This window comes from Nycticebus coucang, chromosome 14 (assembly GCF_027406575.1).
Source record: "Nycticebus coucang isolate mNycCou1 chromosome 14, mNycCou1.pri, whole genome shotgun sequence".
NCBI classification, from domain to species: domain Eukaryota; kingdom Metazoa; phylum Chordata; class Mammalia; order Primates; family Lorisidae; genus Nycticebus; species Nycticebus coucang.
Window position 1 is genome coordinate 64415920 of NC_069793.1, and position 20280 is coordinate 64436199.

Sequence of the window (20280 nt, forward strand, 5' to 3'; positions counted from 1 at the left end):
CAAGAAGCATCAGCCTATCCATCCCAGAACCAAGGAATCTAAGATTTTCTGTTTCAAATTTAATGCTCTCCATTTACATTATAGATGATCTCTTTCAGGTCTAAAATTCTAGTTAATCCTTGGGAAAAGTCTTAAACAAAAATGAAAACTGCTTCATTACTACCAAACCTCTACCACCACCAAACCAGTGCTTCCAACCAAGATGGTAGAGAAAACCATTGGTCTAAGGAGCAGAAACCCCAGGCTTAAGTCCTGTCTTTACTAAATGCATGACAATGAATAAATAACTTAATAAATCTAGGCCTAAGATTCCTCATCTGAAAACCAGGAACACTAGTAGTCACTTATGTTTAATCCCTCTTAGCATCAGCACCTATCCTAAGAGATCCTGGGAAGAGATTGCTTGTTGGTATCAAAGGAAGCTCTAGCCATAGATGTAAATGGAGAGGAAACTAAACTCCTGTTTTTCCCTTCCCTATTAACTCTCACACAATTAGACATGCTCTTTCATTTGGAACTCTGAAGCAAATGCTACAGAAAAAAATGGTAATCACAGCTTAGCAGTTCTACACAGATCTAAAATTTTCAGTAAGTTCAACATAGATCAGTGGAGTAATATGACTGCTGAGGCACCAGTATCTAATCAGACTATATAAACAGATGCACAGAGCTCAGAACCAAAAAGCTGACAATCCTGCTCAACTCTGTGATAATAAAAACACATTTGGGAGAGCTGAGAGGACTCGGGGACTTGATCTGAGACATCATGGACAGATCAAAAGAAAACTACATTTCAGGGCCTTAATAAGGCCACGGTTGCACTTGATGGTCCAAAATGTGTTCCAGTGACTCAGCAATTTTCCAGTCGGAATCCGTTACCTGCAAGTAGTAGTCAGGCTCAAGGGGTCCTGTGCCCTTTAAATTCCTCCCAATGCATTCCTTCTGAAGCAAAAAAGCTTATCTCCAGCCACAAACCAGTTCAGAATCATACGCAGAAGCAATTACAGGCAGCCAGTGTACCTCATCCTGTCTCTAAGCCACTGAATGAAACCCAGAAGAGGAAGCAGCCCCAGCCAGCAGCACCTGGAAATGAGGAAGAAGTGACATCAAAACAGAAAAATGAAGAATCAAAAAAAAAGGTAATGGGCTTTGGAAGATTTTGAAATTGGTCACGCACTGGGTAAAGGAAAGTTTGGTAATGTTTATTTGGCAAGAGAAAAACAAAGCAACTTTATCCTGGCTCTTAATGTGCTGTTTAAAGCTCAGCTGGAAAAAGCAGGAGTGGAGAATCATCTCAGAAGAGAAGTGGAAATACAGTCCCATCTTCAGCATCCTAATATTCTCAGACTGTATGGTTATTTCCATGATGCCACCAGAGTTTACCTAATTCTAGCATATGCCCCACTTGGAACAGTCTATAGAGAACTCCAGAAACTTTCAAAGTTTGATGAGCAGAGAACTGCTACTTACATCACAGAACTGGCAAATGCCCTGTCTTACTTCCATTCAAAGAGTTATTCATAGAGACATTAAGCCAGAGAACCTGCTGCTGGGATCACCTGGAGAGCTTAAGATTGCAGATTTTGGCTGGTCAGTTCATGCACCGTCCTCCAGGAGAACCATTCTCTGTAGTACCCTGGACTACCTGCCCCCTGAGATGACTAAAGGTTGGATGCATGATGAGAAGGTAGACCTCCTATGAAACTAGTATATGGTGCCCCATGACCACATTAATGTACACAGCTACGATTTAATAAAAAACAATAATAATAATTTTTTTTTTTTTTGTACAGACAGAGTCTCACTTTATGGCCCTCGGTAGAGTGCCGTGGCCTCACACAGCTCACAGCAACCTCCAACTCCTGGGCTTAAGCGATTCTCTTGCCTCAGCCTCCCCAGTAGCTGGGACTACAGGCGCCCGCCACAACACCCGGCTATTTTTTTTTTTTTTGGTTGCAGTTTGGCTGGGGCCGGGTTTGAACCCGCCACCCTCGGTATATGGGGCCGGTGCCTTACCGACTGAGCCACAGGCGCCGCCCCAATAATAATAAATTTTAAAAAAAGAGAGAAGGTAGACCTCTGGAACCAGGGAGTTCTTTGCTATGAATTTTCAGTTGGGAAGCCTCCTTTTGAGGCAAACACATACCAAGAGACCTACAAAAGAATATCACGGATTGAATTCACATTTCCTAAATTTGTAACAGAGGGAGCCAGAGACCTTATTTCAAGACTGTAGAAGCATAATCCAAGTCAGAGGCTGACTCTCAAAGAAGTACTTGAACAGCCCTGGATCAAAGCAAATTCATCGAAACTATCAAGTAGCCAAACAAAGAATCAAATAGCAGATAGTCTTAGGAATCACTTAGGGGGAGAAATCCTTGAGCCAGGCTGTTGTACAATGTCAGGCACACGCTACTGAATTCTATTTTTACTACTGACAGCCTCCTTCAATCTACAGCACTATAAGAAATGTTTCTTACTGAGCAGGCAGGGCCTCTGCCTCTCTATTCAGAAAGCTCCATGTTAGTAAATGTGACATTGAAGTGAATGTAGTCATGAGAATAATGCTACTTCATTGATTCATGGCCTGGAGGCCAGGTTCAACTGCAGCCAGCCCTGGTGTCCTTGTAGGAGATGTGCTGATTCTGGTTATGGGGAAGTGACCATTTGTCCTGACTCGATCAGTTAAGGAGCTGTGTAATAATCTTCCAAGTACCTGGAGTGAGTGTATAATTTATTGGGTGTCCACGCTCAGTAAAGCTGTTGGAATTAATGTGATCCTTTTAAATGTTAAAGGTTTTATATAGATTGGTGTCTTCTCCCACGGCAGTCCCTTCAGAGTGCTCTCACTGTGTCAGGCCTGGTTGGGTTTCAAGTCCTCCTTAACCACTTATCTCCCATGAGATGTTGTAAAATAGAAACACGTGCTACCTCCACTGTAGGACTTGGCTTGGGATATATAAGACCCATGTGTCTAAGAGCCGTTGAGGGGTTATTTTTTATTATATTGGAGTTTATGGCATGTATGTAAACTATATATGCAAATAAATAAATATATATCTATTTAGAGCACATTAAAAACACACACACGCACTTTGAAGTCTGTGGCCCACTTGAGACTCTAAGAAAGATACTAACAAAAGTGTTTAAAGGCAGAAAATCAAGATGAGGAGGCTGAGAAAATATGTTTGCTTCAAAGAACTAAGGCTATTTAACCTGTAAAAGAGAAGACTAAGGAGAGAGCCTATCTATATTCCCACCCAATCTTTGAATCCTCTGGGACTCAGCAGAATTGTGACTAAATGGAAAGCCAGAGAGGGACTAGCCAGCTCCCTATCTCTGGAGATAAAGCAGCAGAAGGTGAGAGATTCCTATAGGGGGTTAGGGGCTGAGGGGATAAGAAAAGAGTTGGAGATAGGATACAATTAAAAAAGCATTCTAATTAGGAATAACTCTAGGCCAGGTACAGTGGCTGTAATTCTAGCACTTTGGGAGGCTAAGGTGGGTAGATTGCTTGACCTCAGGAATTTGAGACCAGCCTGAGCAATGTGCAATCCATAGAAAAACTAGCCCGGAGTGGTGGCAAGTACCTGTAGTCCCAACTACTCAAGAAGCTAAGGGTAGAGTATCATTCAAACCCAGGAGTTTGAGGTTGCTGTGAGCTATGACACCATGGCACTCTACCCAGGGTAACAGCATGAGACTCTGCCTCAAAAAAAAAAAAAAAGAATAATTCCAACTTTGGAGAAACCTTCCCCTATGCTCAGCACAGTAACTATATTCAGTCTTATTTAGTGATTGTATATAGAATTATTTTATATTCATGTCCTTTTAAGGCCAAGGTGTTGGCCATATTCTCTCTTCTCTAAACCTTCTAGCAGCTAGGATTGACAACCAGGCCGCCTATTACCTTCTGAGGACTTCCATGCCTTCCACAGGTCCTCCACGCTGATGAGCTTATCTTCACCATGGAAGGTGCTGTGTTTCACTGTTGGGTCATGGTAATTGAGGTCTTCCCTCAGGAACTGCAAGGGAAAAGCACACAAGTCACAAGAGACACCTCACTGGAAGCAAGCCCACCAGGATCTCCACATAGGTCACCTGCTTCTAGCTATCCATCGCACATTCCATCCACCCAAGGCATAAGTGTATCGAATCACTCATGTATTCTTGTATGCGCATGTGTCTTGTCGCCCACTTGGACTACCTCTTCCTTTTTGCTATATGTGTCACTTGAAAAAAAATAAATTAGGAATTCCTTCCTCATATTTTTTAATTATGGAAAGATAATAAATAAAAGTTAACTGGAACTCAATAAGCTAGAAGAGGAAAGAAAAAAAGAGAGGAATAATTAACAATTTTTTGAGTATTTATTTATATGCTAAAGCTACATCCCAAGAACTTCCACAATATTTACCTCACCTAATAATCACAGCCAACAAATTATCACACCTATTTTACAAATGAGAATAGTAATACTCTCAAAAAATGCAATTTTCCCCAAATCGTTTTAGGTTTAGAAAGGTTAACTTGCTATGATGGTTTTCAAACATGTCTACAAATTCTTTCACAATCCTTCCATTAAAGGTGGGTTTCTCTCCCCGTGAATATAGGCTGACTCATTTTCTAACTAACAGAATGTGCCAACAGTGATGTTGCATGACTCCCAAGGCTAGGTTAGAAAAGGCAATACAAATCCACTTGGCTTTTCCTTTTTTGAGACACACGCCTAGGGGGGCTCTAAGCTAACGTGTAAAACTCTGGCTACCCTGATGCTACCATGCTGGAGAGATCATGTGGAAAGACTATACAGAGACAGAGAGAGACATCTGAGCAGCACCAGGAGTTTGAATCTTCCAGCCCAGGAGTCAGACAAGTGAGTGCCTAAAACATCAGTTGATTTCAACCCACAGCTGTCCAATCAGTTCATCTGCCACCAGGATATAGGTGAGGTATGCCTACCCAAACCATGCCAACACCACAGATACATAAGCAAAATAAACATCATTGTGTTAAGTCACTACAGTTTGTGGAGGTTTATTACACAGAAACATGTGCTCGAGGTTATAGCTGGTAAGTGATGCAGTTAGTATTCCAACCCAAGATTCCTGACTTTAAAATCCAAATTTTTGGCTCGGTACCCACAGCACAGTGTTACGGTGCCAGCCACATATAGTGAGGGTGGCAGATTCGAACCCGGCCCAGGCCAGCTAGACAACAATGACAACTACAATAAAAAATAGGCAGGTGTTGTACGGGTGCCTGAAGTCCCAGCTACTTGGCAGGCTGAGGCAAGAGAATCTCTTAAGCCCAAGAGTTTGAGGTTGTTGTAAGCTGTGACGCCACGGCATTCTACCAAGGGTGACATAGTGAGACTCTGTCTCAAAAAAAAAAAAAGAAAAAAATCCAAATTCTCCCCCTGCATACCATAGAGAGGTGTCTGTTAATTACCTGGAATTTTTTTCATAATACACTTATACAAGAAAGAAGGAAAACAAAGGAAACTAATGCTTTTGAAAATCTAACTGGTGATTAACTTTATACTCATGCAGATTGATCCTTAACATCATTAATATGATCCCTGGCTAGGGCCAATGCCTGCATGTCTCTTTCCATGACTTCATAGGTTTTCTCTGGGTGCTCCAGTTTCCTCCAATATCCCAAAGATGTGTACATTAGGAGAACTGTCTAAATAGTCCCAGTCTGAGTGAGCACGTGTGTATGTGCATGTACGCCCTGTGATGGAATGGTATCCTGTCCAAAGTTGGTTCCCACCTTGCACCCTGAGCTCCTGGGACAGGTTCTGGCCGCCCACAAGCCTGAACTAGAACAAGCACAAAAACGATTTTATTTGTTTTTATTAATCATTCTTAAATGTATGTATAGCTCACATTCATTTCAATATTTAAAATTAGAAGTGTTTGAAAAAAAAAAAGAAGTGTTTAGGTCTTTATTTATTTACTTGGTGATCTTCTTTTACCGGAAATAACAAATTTAACTCTTATTTATATCAATTACCCTATGTAAAACTGGTTTCATTATATATCATTTAATGACTGGGATACATTTTGAAAAATTTATCATTGTGTGAACATCATAGAATGTATTAATGCAAACCTAAATACATTGGTCTGTATAAGGCTATATGGTATAGGTTATTGCTCTTAGGCTACAAACCTGTACATCATACTACTGTACTGAATACCCTAGGTAACTATAACATAACATTAAGTATTTATCTATGTAAACACAGAAAAGATACAGTAAAAATATGGTATTATAATCTTAAAGGACCAAGTCACATATGTGGCTCCTGGTTGACTGTCATTATGTGGCACATGACAGCATATAAAATACATTTATATTTCTATAATATATGTTGTATGTTGGGGGGATAATTTGGGATAAATTCTTGTTTATTATCAATTAGCCTATGTAAAATTGGTTTCATAATATGCCATTTATATGACTGGGAGCAGGGAGAGTTGGTACTAAAGGGGAGAGTTGGTGCTAAAGGAGCTAAAAAGGCCCCAAGCTCCTACCTCTTGACACTGTTTCGGAATTCTTTTTTTTTTTTTTTTTTTTTTTGAGACAGAGTCTCACTATGTCGCCCTCAGTAGAGTGCCGTAGTGTCACAGCTCACAACAACCTTAAACTCTTGGCTTAAGCGATTCTCTTGCCTCAGCCTCCCAAGTAGCTGGGACTACAGGCACCCGCCACAACACCTGGCTATTTTTTGGTTGCAATTGTCATTATTGTTTAGCTGCCCCAGGCTGGGTTTGAACCCGCCAGCCTCGGTGCATGTGGCTGACACCATAACCACTGTGAAACAGGCACCAAGCCAGGATTCACATATCTACAAAGTAACAATCTGCCAGAGCTAAACGGGAGCTGCCCCTTTCTACTCTCTAGTTTGTCACAGCTCCCACCTCTCACTTATTTATACATATACATTTGCACAGCCCACATTACTAAGTTATGATTCCCTCTGGCCCCTCCAAGGCATAGATTGTGATTCCTGGTATACACTAAAGCACTCTAAGTTTTTTTTTTTTTTTTTGTAGAGACAGAGTCTCACTGTACCGCTCTCGGGTAGAGTGCCGTGGCATCACACAGCTCACAGCAACCTCTAACTCTTGGGCTTACGCGATTCTCTTGCCTCAGCCTCCCCAGCAGCTGGGACTACAGGTGCCCGCCACAACGCCCGGCTATTTTTTGTTGCAGTTTGGCCGGGGCTGGGTTTGAACCTGCCACCCTCGGCATATGGGGCCGGCGGCTTACTCACTGAGCCACAGGTGCCGCCCCGCACTCTAAGTTTTTTTTTTTTTTTTGTAGAGACAGAGTCTCACTGTACCGCCCTCTGGTAGAGTGCCGTGGCGTCACACGGCTCACAGCAACCTCTAACTCTTGGGCTTACGTGATTCTCTTGCCTCAGCCTCCCGAGCAGCTGAGACTACAGGCGCCCGCCACAACGCCCGGCTATTTTTTTGTTGCAGTTTGGCCGGGACTGGGTTTGAACCCGCCACCCTCGGCATATGGGGCCGGCGCCCTACTCACTGAGCCACAGGTGCCGCCCCCGCACTCTAAGTTTTTAAAGCACAACTAAAATGTTAGTTGTGATTATTATTGGAAAGAGGGAAGATAAGGACAAAAAGTAAGAGTAAAAGATTCTTGATCAAAGGTGGCCTATCCTGTGCTCCCACAGTGCCTGTTATATGTCTACCTCCCCTGCCAAACTATAGAGCCCCTGATAGAAGTTCCTAGTTACCCAGCCATAAGTATACCATACAAGAATATCGTACTGAGCTAGAATTCTGATATCCAATATACATAGTACCTGAGGTAGGCATTAGTTACATCTTAATCTGAACACTGTCCCATGTCCAGCTATTAGCTAAAGTCTGATTTAACAAAGTTTAAAAGCAACGAAAAGCACAAAACAAAACAAAAACAGATAGCTTTGGCTCCCACAACAGTAATTTACTATTTCAGACTTCAAACAAACAGCTCCTGTCTTAGGAAAGTCTGGGGGACTCCCTAAAAGTCTTGCCTTACCATGGGGAATGCAGCATTGGTTAGAACTGTAGCTCAATAATGCTCCAAAGAGCTGAGGTACCAGCTGTCACTAGGTATATTTAGCTCTATGAGCTCAGAAAAGTGATCTCCCAGGAGGTGGCACAATGCATACAAGCCCATCCCAAGTGTTAAGCAATAGTGAAGTAGTGTGTGGGGGAGCAGAGAAGAAGGGAGATATCTCTCTAGAATTTCCATAAAGTAGGTCCAGCCAACTCACTGCATCAGGAACAGAATCCACTGACATAAAGCCAGAAGAGGAACAGCGTGTCTTTGGGTACAGCAATCTAGGCAGCTCTCCTGGGTTCTTCCTTACCACTAATTACTCTTCCCACCCCTTTCCAACCTTGATCCCCACTACTTACCTTCCCTGTTTCTCAAATCAAACAGTGCCACTTCCATTCCCACTTCCCGTGGCTCACCCCAATGTTTAGAACCCACAAATCGCATGTTCCAGATCTGAGAAGTTTCCTAACTCTTATTCACCTCCTGAACACCTACCTATCAAGGACCCACATTTTAGCAACAAAAGCAATAAATGTCATTTATACAGAATTCTGACACATGGATATATCTATCAGGGGTAAGTAACTGTCTCCATTGAGATCTGAAGCTGTTGCTCAGGGGCAGGGTACCTGGGTACACCTAATCTCTGCTGTTAGTCCATCTACCATGTTAGACACTAGAATGCCCTTTGTAAAGTACAAATCTAACTGTATCAGTTCACTGACTTAAAATCTCATGGCTCCCCATTTACCCACAGGATAAAGCCTTGGCTTCCTAGCATGGTATCCAAGGCCTTTTACAATGTGTCCCATAGACTAACATCCTAAGGACCTTCCCAAACACCCTCATTCCCTACCAGGCACCTTACCAGGGGTCAGAAAACTATGACTGTATGCCATATTCAGCTTGCTGATTATTTTTACTATAGTTTTATTAAAACACAGCCAGGCTCATTCACTTATGTATTATCTATTGCTGTTTTCATGCTACAAAGGCAGACTTAAGTAGTTGTAACAGAGACTCTTTAGCTAGTGAAGCCTAAAATGTTTACTATCAGGCCCTTTATAGAAAAAGTTGCCTGATCTAGACACATCAAGTCATTTCAGGCTCCTTGAACAAACCACATTCTTTTATACTCCAAGCCTTTGTACAAGGTCCTCCATCTAAAATGCTTTCTCCCACTCTTTGTCTAAAACTCCTGGCCGCAAATGATCTTCCCATCTCAGTCTCCCAAAGTGCTAGGATTACAGGCATGAGCCACCATGCTTGGCTTCTACTCTTAGTCTATTAAAGAAAAAGGTACTGTCTCTGTGATGTTTTCCAGATCACTCCCAGATGAGTTAATTGTCCTAAGTTATTCATTCCTTTGTTCTCAGGGTATACATCTATGACAATATTTATCCCATTATACTACAGTTACTATTTAATTAATCCCATCTTACTCTCTCTAAGCAACTCAAAAATGGAGACTGTTTTATTCATCATTTATATCTTCACTCAGCATCTTGCAAATTCTCTGGAACATCTAAATGAATAATTAATTTAGCTTCATAAGCCCACTTCTAAGCCTAGGACCTGGCATGAAGCCAAGTATATAGTTATGAAATAAGTGAATAAATATCGCTCACTTAAATTTGTCATACAACACTCAGCAGAATGCTTAGCTTACAATAACTAGTCAATTCTTATTATGTCTACTTAGAAGAAAGAAAAACGCTGAATAGTTAATCAATCTAAAACAAAGATATTTCAGCTAGGGACCACAGAGTGACAATAACTTGAATTCAGTATACCATAATGAGCTTGATCCTAGAAAAAGGCTGCCTGGATTTAAATACTGGCATCACTGAATTTCTTTCAGTGTATTATGTACATCATTTGTAAAATGAAGATAGATAACAGAAGTATGAAATCTCATAATACTCTCATGTTGAGGAAAGTATAAATGAGTTAATTCACATAAACACCCTAGAATACTGGCTAGCACCAAATATGCTCTTGTGTGTGTGTCTGTAATATATTTTAAGAACATAAAGACAGGGCGGTGCCTGTGGCTCAGTGAGCAGGGTGCCAGCCCCATATACTGAGGGTGGCGGGTTCAAACCCAGCCCTGGCCAAACTGCAACAAAAAAATAGCTGGGTGTTGTGGCGGGCGCCTGTAGTCCCAGCTACTCAGGAGGCTGAAGCAGGAGAATCACCTAAGCCCAGGAGTTGGAGGTTGCTGTGAGCTGTGTGATGCCATGGCACTCTACCGAGGGTGATAAAGTGAAACTCTGTCTCTACAAAAAAAAAAAAAAAAAAGAACATAAAGATGCTCCCCCAATATACATTCGAGGATCCACTACCACAGTGATGCTGATCCCTCACATGCAAGGGAGACCCACAGAAGAGGCAGAAAATGGATATTTTCTTTTTCATATTTATTTATTTTATTTTTGAGACAGAGTCTCACTATGTCACCCTTGGTAGAGTGCTATGCCATCAGCTCACAGCAACCTCAAATTCTTGGGTTTAAATGATTCTCTTGCCTCAGCCTCCCAAGTAGCTGGGACTACAGGCACCTGCCACAACACCTGGCTATTTTTTTGTTGCAGTTGTATAGCTGTCCCAGGCCGGGTTCGAACCCACCACCCTTGGTGTATGTGGGGTGCCGTTACCACTGTGCTACAGGCACCAAGCCAGAAAATGAATATTTTCTAAGTGCCTGCTACACAAAGTCCATGAGCCAGATGATCAGCAATGAAGATAATTAAGACAAGGCACTGTAGTCTACTAACCTCTAAGGTCCTTTCTGTTTTACTCTGTGATTCTTACCTTAAAAGCTTTAACTTTACTTAAAATCAAAACTCCACAACCTTATGCAAGACTTTTTATGGGGTGACCTTCCTCGATGCATCAGTGGCCACTTCCTCCCATTCCCAATGAAAATGAATTACTTAGGCTGGGCACAGTGGCTCACGCCTGTAATCCCAGCACTCTTGGGAGGCTGAGGCGGGCAAATCTCCTGAGCTCATGGGTTAGAGAACAGCCTGAGCTAGAGTGAGACCTCGTCTCTAAAACAAGAGAATTCTCTAAGGCAAGAGAATTGCTTCAGCCCAAGAGTTTAAGGTTATGGTGAGCTATGATGCCACGGCAGTCTACCCAGAACAACAAAGTGAGACTCTGGAAAGAAAGATAAAAAAGGAAGGGAGGAAAGGAGGGAGGAAGGAAGGAAAGAATTGTTTGAAACTGCCTGAAAGTACCAGGTTTTTCACCAAAGTCTCTGTGCGTGCTATCCTCCATCTAAAATATTTTCCTTCTTAGAATGGGTACAGGAGATTGCACTAATGTACACAGCTATGATTTAACAATTAAAAATAAATAAATAAATAAAATAAAATATTTTCTTTCTTTTTTTTTTTTAGACAGAGTGTCACTATGTTGCCCTTGGCAGAGTGCCATAGCATCACAGCTCACAGCAACCTCAAACTCTTGGGCTTAAGTGATTCTCTTGCCTCAGCCTCCCAAGTAGCTGGGACTACAGGTGCCTGCCACAACACCCAGCTATTTTTTGGTTGTAGTTGTCATTGTTTGGAAAGCCCGGGCTAGGTTCAAACCTGCCAGCTCCAGTGTATGTGGCTGGCGCCCTAGCCGCTGAGCTACAGGCACCAAGCCCACCTAAAATATTTTCCTCCTTCTCCTTATCATTCCTAATAATTTTTTCAGACCCAGATTACATTTTAGTGACTGACTACACATGGGCAAAGCAAACTTAGATCCTCTTCTTCTGCAACTCTATCACAGTATTCATCTTGCATATTATAGTATCCTCCTCTATATGGCTGTCCAACACTACAAGAATGCCTTCCAAAGCAGCAACTTCACCTTTCCTTTTTTTTTAAGAGACAGAGTCTCATTTTATCACCCTCGGTAGAGTGCCGTGGCATCACAGCTCACAGCAACCTCCAACTCCTGGGCTTGGGCAATTCTCGTGCCTCAGCCTCCAGAGTAGCTGGAACTACAGGCGCCCGCCACAACACCTGGCTATTTTTTGTGTTGTTGTTGCAGTTTGGCCAGGTATATAGGGTATATAGGGCCGGTGCCCGACTCACTGAAGCCACAGGTGCTGCCCAACTTCACCTTTCCTTTTACTCCTTTATTTACAAAACCTTGCACAGAAGCCAGTACAGAGAATCCTTCCAAGGTTAATCATAAGCTTAGTCCTTGTCATGGGATCATCCTTGATGCCTCACCATAACACTGGGCACATGACACAGGTCAAATCCTAGAGGCAGCATCAAAGGTTTCGGCTTGCCAGGTACCTAGCCATATAGAAGAAATGGAGAAATGCTAACATCTCTAGTTTTATAAATATTAAACCAGGACCAAGGTACCCAAAGTAGCCAAGGATTACTATTAAATATCTGGGGAACCTTTGTCTGTCAAAAGGAGGACAGAAATAGATAACTGATTAGAAAAGATTCCCCAGAGAGAAGCAGTTATCTTCTTAACTGGAGTCAATACTACCATATTTGCATAAGATGAATACATTAATAATGGACAGAATACATTATGAGAAATGACGCAAAAATTGTTGGTTTGAAGGGAGTTATAGTTTGATGTCAAGAAAAGCTCCATGTTCCCACTTTCTAGTGAAACTGATGAAAATTATTTTTATTTTTTATTTTTTTAGAGACAGAGTCTCACTTTATCACCCTCAGTAGAGGGCCATGGCGTCACAGCTAACAGCAACCTCTAACTCCTGGGCTTAGGTTATTCTCTTGCCTCAGTCTCCTGAGTAGCTGGGACTACAGGCGCCAGCCACACCGCCTGGCTATTTTTTGTTGCAGTTTGGCCAGGGCTGGGTTCAAACTCACCAACCTCAGTATATGAGGCCGGCGCCCTACCCACTGCGCCACAGGCACCACCCATGAAAATTATTTTTCAAAAGAAACCATTTAAATCGGGCAGCCCCTATGGCTCAACAGAGTAGGGTGCTGGCCCTATATGCCAGAGGTGGCGGGTTCAAACCCAGCCCCGGCCAAAAACTGAAAAAAAAGACATAACAATCCAAAAGAAACCATTTAAATTTCCTGAAAATGGTCTTTGGGTCTCTAGTTTCTATAGCCAATGAAGAAACACTTTGTTCATAAAAATCTACTCAAACTCTGTAAGATATAAGTTTGAGTTTTTCAGCAAAAAAGAAAAAAATGGGGGCGGCGCCTGTGGCTCAGTCGGTAAGGCGCCGGCCCCATATACCAAGGGTGGCGGGTTCAAACCCGGCCCCGGCCAAACTGCAACCAAAAAATAGCCGGGCGTTGTGGCGGGCGCCTGTAGTCCCAGCTACTCGGGAGGCTGAGGCAAGAGAATCGCTTAAGCCCAGGAGTTGGAGGTTGCTGTGAGCTGTGTGTGGCCACGGCACTCTACCAAGGGCCATAAAGTGAGACTCTGTCTCTACAAAAAAAAAAAGAAAAAAATGGTAATAACACTGAAAGTTTGTAGTATGTATGTTATGTATTTATTTATGAGGCAGAGTTTCCTGTGTTGCCCTGGGTAAAGTGCCGTGGCATCACAGCTCACAGGAACCTCAAACTCGTGGGCTCAAGCAACCCTCTTGCCTTAGCTTCTCAAGTACTATAGCTGGGATTACAGGCACCCACCACCATACCTGGTTAGTTTTTTCTATTTTTAGTAAAGACAGGGTCTCACTCTTGCTCAGGGTGGTACCAAACTCCTGAGCTCAGGCAATCTCCCGAACTCAGCCTCCCAGAGTGCTAGGATTACAGGCGTGAGCCACCATGCTTGGCCCTAGTCTGCAGTATTTAAACCAAGACCTGCTCCCTGTTACCCCTTTCCTAACACAGTGACACAGAAACTCCAGTCCAGACTGGTACAGCTAAGAACACAGGGTTCCCTCTCCCCTGAGATCCCAGTTGGAGGGTTACTTGCCTGAAAGGGACAGGACATCAGCATTTCTGATTCTGCCTCTAGCTCTCTGTTCCCAAGGTTATGTTCTAAGTGCGTGAAGCCAAGAGGTGGCTCTGCTTAGCCCCCGCTCACAGGACAAAAACCTCACCTTGGATGCAGTGCCACTGAGAATACTAGGGTCTCAACTGCCATGGCCCTGGCTCATAAGATGGTGATTATACTCTGGAATCAGCAAGACCTAAGGCTATTGCCACCTCCCTACCAAAAGCTCAGCTCCTAAAGTAGGGTGTCACTCAGAGAGAAGCATGTCATTTTCCCCACCCCCAGCTCCAAAAAAAGGGCTCAAAGATTTGCCTGGAGGAAGAAGCAAGCCATAAAACAGAGAGCTTCTAATCTCTTCTCAAGGGAAATGACTAAATTTGCAACAGTGTATGGAGAAGTTCAAAACTAAAGTTTTCAAAAACAGTGCAGGGCTGCACATAGTGGCTCATGCCTGTAATCCCAGCACTTTGATAGGCCAAAGTGGGAAATCTGCTTGAGTCAAATTTGAGACCAGCCTGGGCAATATAGTGAGACCTTGTCTGTACAAAAACAAAAAGCAGTGGAAGTTGTGGTGGAAGCCATTTTTAAAAAGACTGGTATATTCATTGGACATACAGGCTGAACTGTACAATGGAGAGTATGCTGAAGAAAACTGAGGAATGACAGCTGGGAGGAACTCTCTCTAGGTATGAACAAATCTCAAACACTAACTTGAGGAACTATCCCTTCAAAGGGGCCCTAATATAACTGGATCAGTCTGGGGGAAAAATTATGCCTCAAGGCATTGCTGAAACAACAGAGCAATCACATGGCAATTAATGGACCTTAAAAACTGGGTGTGGGGAACAATACAGTCAAGATGGCTAAAGGTGACCCCAAGAAACCAAAGGGCAAGATGTCTGCCTATGCCTTCTTTGTGCAGACATGCAGAGAAGAACATAAGAAGAAAAACCCAGAGGTCCCTGTAAATTTTGCAGAATTTTCCAAGAAGTGCTCTGAAAGGTAGAAGGCAATGTCTGGGCAAGAGAAGTCTAAATTTGATGAAATGGCAAAGGCTGATAAACTCCGCTATGATCAGGAAATGAAGGATTATGGACCAGCTAAAGGAGGAAAGAAGAAGAAGGACCCTAATGCCCCCAAGAGGCCACCGTCTGGATTTTTCCTCTTCTGTTCAGAATTCCGCCCCAAGATCAAGTCTACAAATCCTGGTATCTCTATTGGAGATGTGGCAAAAAAGCTGGGTGAGATGTGGAATAACTTAAGTGACAGCGAAAAGCAGCCTTATATCACTATGGCAGCCAAGCTGAAGGAGAAGTATGAGAAGGATGTCGCTGACTTTAAGTCTAAAGGAACGTTTGATGGTGCAAAGGGTCCCACTAAAGTTGCCAGGAAAAAGGTGGAAGAGGAAGATAAAGAAGACGAGGAAGAAGAAGAAGAAGAAGAGGAGGAGGAGGAGGAGGAGGATGAATAAAAAACTGTTTATCTGGAAAAAAAAAAAACTGGGTGTGGCCAAGGAAAGAGATAATCAAATAAATCCTGCCAAAACCACTGTCATCCCAAGGTGCCTGTGGGCATACCCAAGACTGCACCTACTTGTTGTGAAGCAACATCAGAGGCTTCACAATGGGGTAGAGGGGCAACTATAAAAACAATCTAGCCAGTCATTAAACAAAAAACAAGGAAATACAGTAGAACCTCCATGGTTGACTACCTCCTTAAGGTGACTTAATTTTCATAAACTGGACATGTACCACATGTGTGTATCAGTAAAGCAGGCCTCGTTCCTTATGTTGACTACCTCCGAATTTCGACCACCAGTAACAGTCTCTTAGATGATCAATTTACAGGGGTTCTTCTATAATAACAAGCCCCAGAGAGATTGGACAAGTAATTACAGTTGCTACAATATATTATCAAAAATGTTCTGTTTCCAAAAAAGAAAAAAAAAATCAGACTACAAAGAAACAGGAAAGTACACAGCATTACGGGGGGGGGGGGGGGGGGAGCAAGTAACAGAAACTGTCTGTAAGAGAGTTTTAGAATTAACAAGAAAAGACTACAGAGTAGCCATTATAAGTACATTCAAAGATTAAAAGAACCATGATTTAAGGAGTAAAGGAATATATGTTGACAATGTTGCATCAAACAAAGAATATCAATAAAGAGACAAAATTATATGTAAAAAGAACCAAATGGCTATTCTAGAGTTGAAAAGTATAATTACTGAAATAAAAAATTTGGGACAGGGACTCAATAGTAGAACTGAACTAACAGAAGAAAGAATTAGCAAACTTAAAGAGAGATTGATAAAGATTATATAATCGTAAAAACAGAAAGAAAAAGGAATGAGGAAAAGTGTACAGAGCTTAAGTGAAATGTAGAACACCATTATGCACACCAATATATGCATAATATGAGTACCAGACAGAGAAAGTCAAGAGAAAAGAGCAGGAAAAATATTCAAAAATTAGGGGCTGGCCAGGCACAGTGGCTCACGCCTATAATCCCAGCACTCGGGCAGGCTGGGGCCGGTGGATTGCCTGAGCTCACGAGTTTAAGACCAGCTGAGCCAGAGGGAGACCCTATCTCTAAAAATAGCTGGGCATTGTGGAGGGGAGCTACTTGGGAGGCTGAGGAAGAGAACTGCTTAAACCCAAGAGTTTGAGGTTGCTGTGAGCTGTGACACCACAGCACCCTACCAAGGGCAACAAAGTGAGACTCTGTCCCAAAAAAAAAGGGGAGGGGGGAGCACTAAAAAACAAACAATAATCTACTCATCAACAAAGTTAATAAACTCCAAATAGGATAAATGCAAAGAGATCCATAAATAGACACATTAAGTAAAACACTAAAAGGCAAAAATAAAGAAAACACTTTGAAAGTATCAAGAGAAAAATAACTCACCACATATAAGGGAACCCCAATTACATTAACAGCTAACTTCCATTAAAAACAATGGATACCAGGAGATGATGAGATGACATGTTCAAAGTGTTGGGGAGAGGAGAAGGGGGATGAGTGGACCTGTTAATCAAGAATCATACATCAGCAGACTATCTTGGAAAAATGAAGGTAAAATAAAGACATTTCCAGATAAACACTGAGAAAATTCATTGCTAGGTGACATGCCTTACTAAAAATAGTAAAGGGAAGGTCTTATGGCTAATAAGTGACCCCAGATAGTAATGTGAATCCATATTTTAAAAAATCTATTCCTTTTTAAATAGAGTCATTTGTTCATTCACTCAACAGTATGTACTGAGTACCAACACTGCCCCAGGCACTGTTGTAGGTACCAAGAAGATAATACTGAACAAAACAGATACCTTGCCCTCATGGATGTTATATTCTAGAAAACAAACAATAAATAACAAATGATTAAATTATAGAATATAGACAATGATAAGTTCTTAAAAATTAAAAAGAATTTTTTAATTTAAAAAAAAGTGATGCATAAAGAGGACCTGGATGCCAGAAATGGGATAGAGGTGCTGAAGCAGATTTTATCATTGAGTTGGGTAATCTGAGTAAGGTCACTGATAAGGTGAAGTATGAGAAACAGAAGTATACTGTATGGCTCAGCACCTATAGCTCAAGCAGCTAAGGCACCAGCCACATACACCTGAGCTGGCAGGTTCAAATCCAGCCCAGGCCTGCCAAACAACAATGACAACTACAACCAAAAAATAGCCAGGCATTGTGACAGGTGCCTGTAGTCTCAGCTACTTGGGAGGCTGAGGCAAGAGAATCACTTAAACCCAGGAGTTGGAGGTTGCTGTGAGCTATGATGCCACGGTACTCTACTCAGGGTGACAGCTTGAGGCTCCGTCACAAAAAAGAAAAAAGAAGTATACTATATGGCAATATATCAGGAATATGAGGGATTTAACAAAATGCATGTCTAAAGGAAGAATATTCTGAGCAGGGGCAAGAACTAAAACCAAGGGCCTAGCACAGAAGGACCAAGAAATGTTGAGGAACAGTAATGAGTGTGGCTAGAGTGCAAAGTGCTCCCCTTGGCCATCTGGTGAATGTAGTTATATTCAGCAGTGAGATGTGTAGCACTCTTTCTAGGATGAGTTCACAAACTTATATTGTCTGACCTTGCAGTTATATCTGATAAGTACTTATATCTAGAAAATTATAAAGAACTTTAACAACTCAAGACCAAAAATACAAATAATCCAATTAAAAAATGAGCAAAGGAAGGCCAGGCATGGTGGCTCACACCTGTAATCCTAGCACTCTGGGAGGCTGAATCAGGTGTATTGCTTTCACTCAGAAGTTCAAGACCAGCCTGAGCAAGAGCGAGACCTTGTCTCTAAAAAATAGCCAGGCAATGTGGTATGCACTTGTAGTTCCAGCTATTTGGGAGGCTGAGGCAGGAGGATCACTTGAGCCCATGAGTTTGAGGTTGCTGTGAACTATGATGATAGGGTATTCTATGGAGGGCAACAAAGTGAGACTCGGTCTCAAAAAAATAAAAATGAAAAATAAGCAAAGGATCTGAAAACACGTCTCCAAAGAAGATACACAAATGAACATCAAACACAAGAAAAGATGTTTGACATCAATAGTTACCAGAGAAATGCAAATAAAAAACCATAATGAAATATTACTTCATTCCTACTAAGATGACTATAATCAAAAAGTCAGATAATAACAAGTGTTGATGAGGATGTGGAGGGCTCAAATTCCTCATACTCTGCTGGCAAGGATATAAAAATGCTTCAGCCACTTTGGAAAACAGTCTGGCAGTTCCTCAATCAGATAATCACAGAGTTCCTATGTGACTCAGCAATTCCACTCATAGATATATATGCAAGAGAAATGAAAATATATGTCCAAACAAAAACACAACTGACAAATGGCTAAATAAAATGGAATGTCCATACAGTAGAATATTAACAGGCCATAAAAAGGAATAAAGTACAGATACATAAACATATACATGAAGTACTGATATAACATGATGCACCTTGAAAACGTGCTAAGTGAAAATAGCCAGTTCCAAAGGACCACATGTATGATTCCATTTATGTAAAATGTCCACAATAGGCCAATCTATAGAGACAAAAAGAATAGTGGGTATTCAGGGCTGGAGGAAGTGGGGAGACAGGAAGACAACAGCTAATGTGTATGGGATTTCTTTTTGAGGATAAAAATGTTCTAAAATTGACTGTGGTGACGGTTGCACTTATCTGTGAATGTGCTAAAACCCAGGGAATTGTAAACTCAAAGTAGGTGAATTGTAGAGTGTGTGAATTAAATCTCAATAAAGCATCTATATAAAAATTGATAGGTTAGACCAAAGGCCAGACAAAATTTTTTTGTAAAGGGCCAGACAGTAAATATTTTAGGCCTGGTAGTCCATATGGTCTCTGTCACAACTACTCAACTGAACTGTTCTTATGCAAAAGCAGCAATAGATAATATGTAAATGAAAGAGAGTGGCTGTGTGCCAAAAAAATTTTATTTATGGACACTGAAATTTGAATTTTATATAAATTTCACATTATCACAAAATTCTTTGCTAGATTCCCCCCACCCTAACTATTTAAAAGTGTAAAAACTGTTCTTAGTTTGCAGGGTTTATGAAAAACCAGAAGTAAGCCATAGTTTGCTGACCCCTAGATATACTTTATCTTCCCTCCATTCTGGCTTCAGATTCTAGGGACATGCCTCTCCCTTATCAATCCCCAAGAACAAGAAGCACTTTTGATTCTCCTGTCAGTGTTCACCCATACTACCATCACTATGCATGGCTTTCCAAGACCCTAGGAGAATCAAAAACCCAGCCAACCACTCAACAGCAGGAAAACCTCTAGGACTTCATTAACAAAAATACAACACCCACTTCATTCAACTTGGTAAGAAGAGTTGAGAACTCACTACATGTTCCTGACATATGCCACTCACCTTTAGGCAGTGGGTGGGTAGAGGAAAAGGCTGAGGGACAGAGAATATAACGAGTAAGACAAAGGCATTCCTTCCCCCAACCCTAGAAGCTTCGGATACCTATTCAACTCTGAGGGAGGATTCAGGGGTATGTGTCAATGAGCAATCCAAAAGAAAAAGAAAAAAAAAGAAAAGAAATGCCCTTAAGAACAAAATCTCCTATTGGAGTAACATAGTACACAAGAGAAGGCAGACAAGAGTGGCACGTACATTAGGGTTTCCAGAAGCCTTTGATAAAAAGCATTTGCTCACTTAATTAGCCTAATTTGTTCACTTAATTAGCCAATTTTTACT

At 41.7% G+C, this 20280-nt stretch overlaps 1 protein-coding gene and 1 pseudogene across 4 annotated transcripts in view; one reads left to right on the forward strand and one right to left on the reverse strand.

The window, feature by feature from the left end:
* The window catches only part of STIM1 (stromal interaction molecule 1), a 249598-nt gene that overhangs the window by 72028 nt on the left and 157290 nt on the right, over positions 1 to 20280 (reverse strand). For all 4 annotated transcript variants that reach the window (XM_053560826.1, XM_053560830.1, XM_053560829.1 and 1 more), the window contains exon 3: positions 3911 to 4025. In XM_053560826.1, the coding sequence (XP_053416801.1) occupies positions 3911 to 4025 (115 nt within the window). The remainder of the gene's footprint in view (positions 1 to 3910; positions 4026 to 20280) is intronic.
* On the forward strand, positions 14887 to 15499 carry LOC128564886 (high mobility group protein B3-like; annotated as a pseudogene).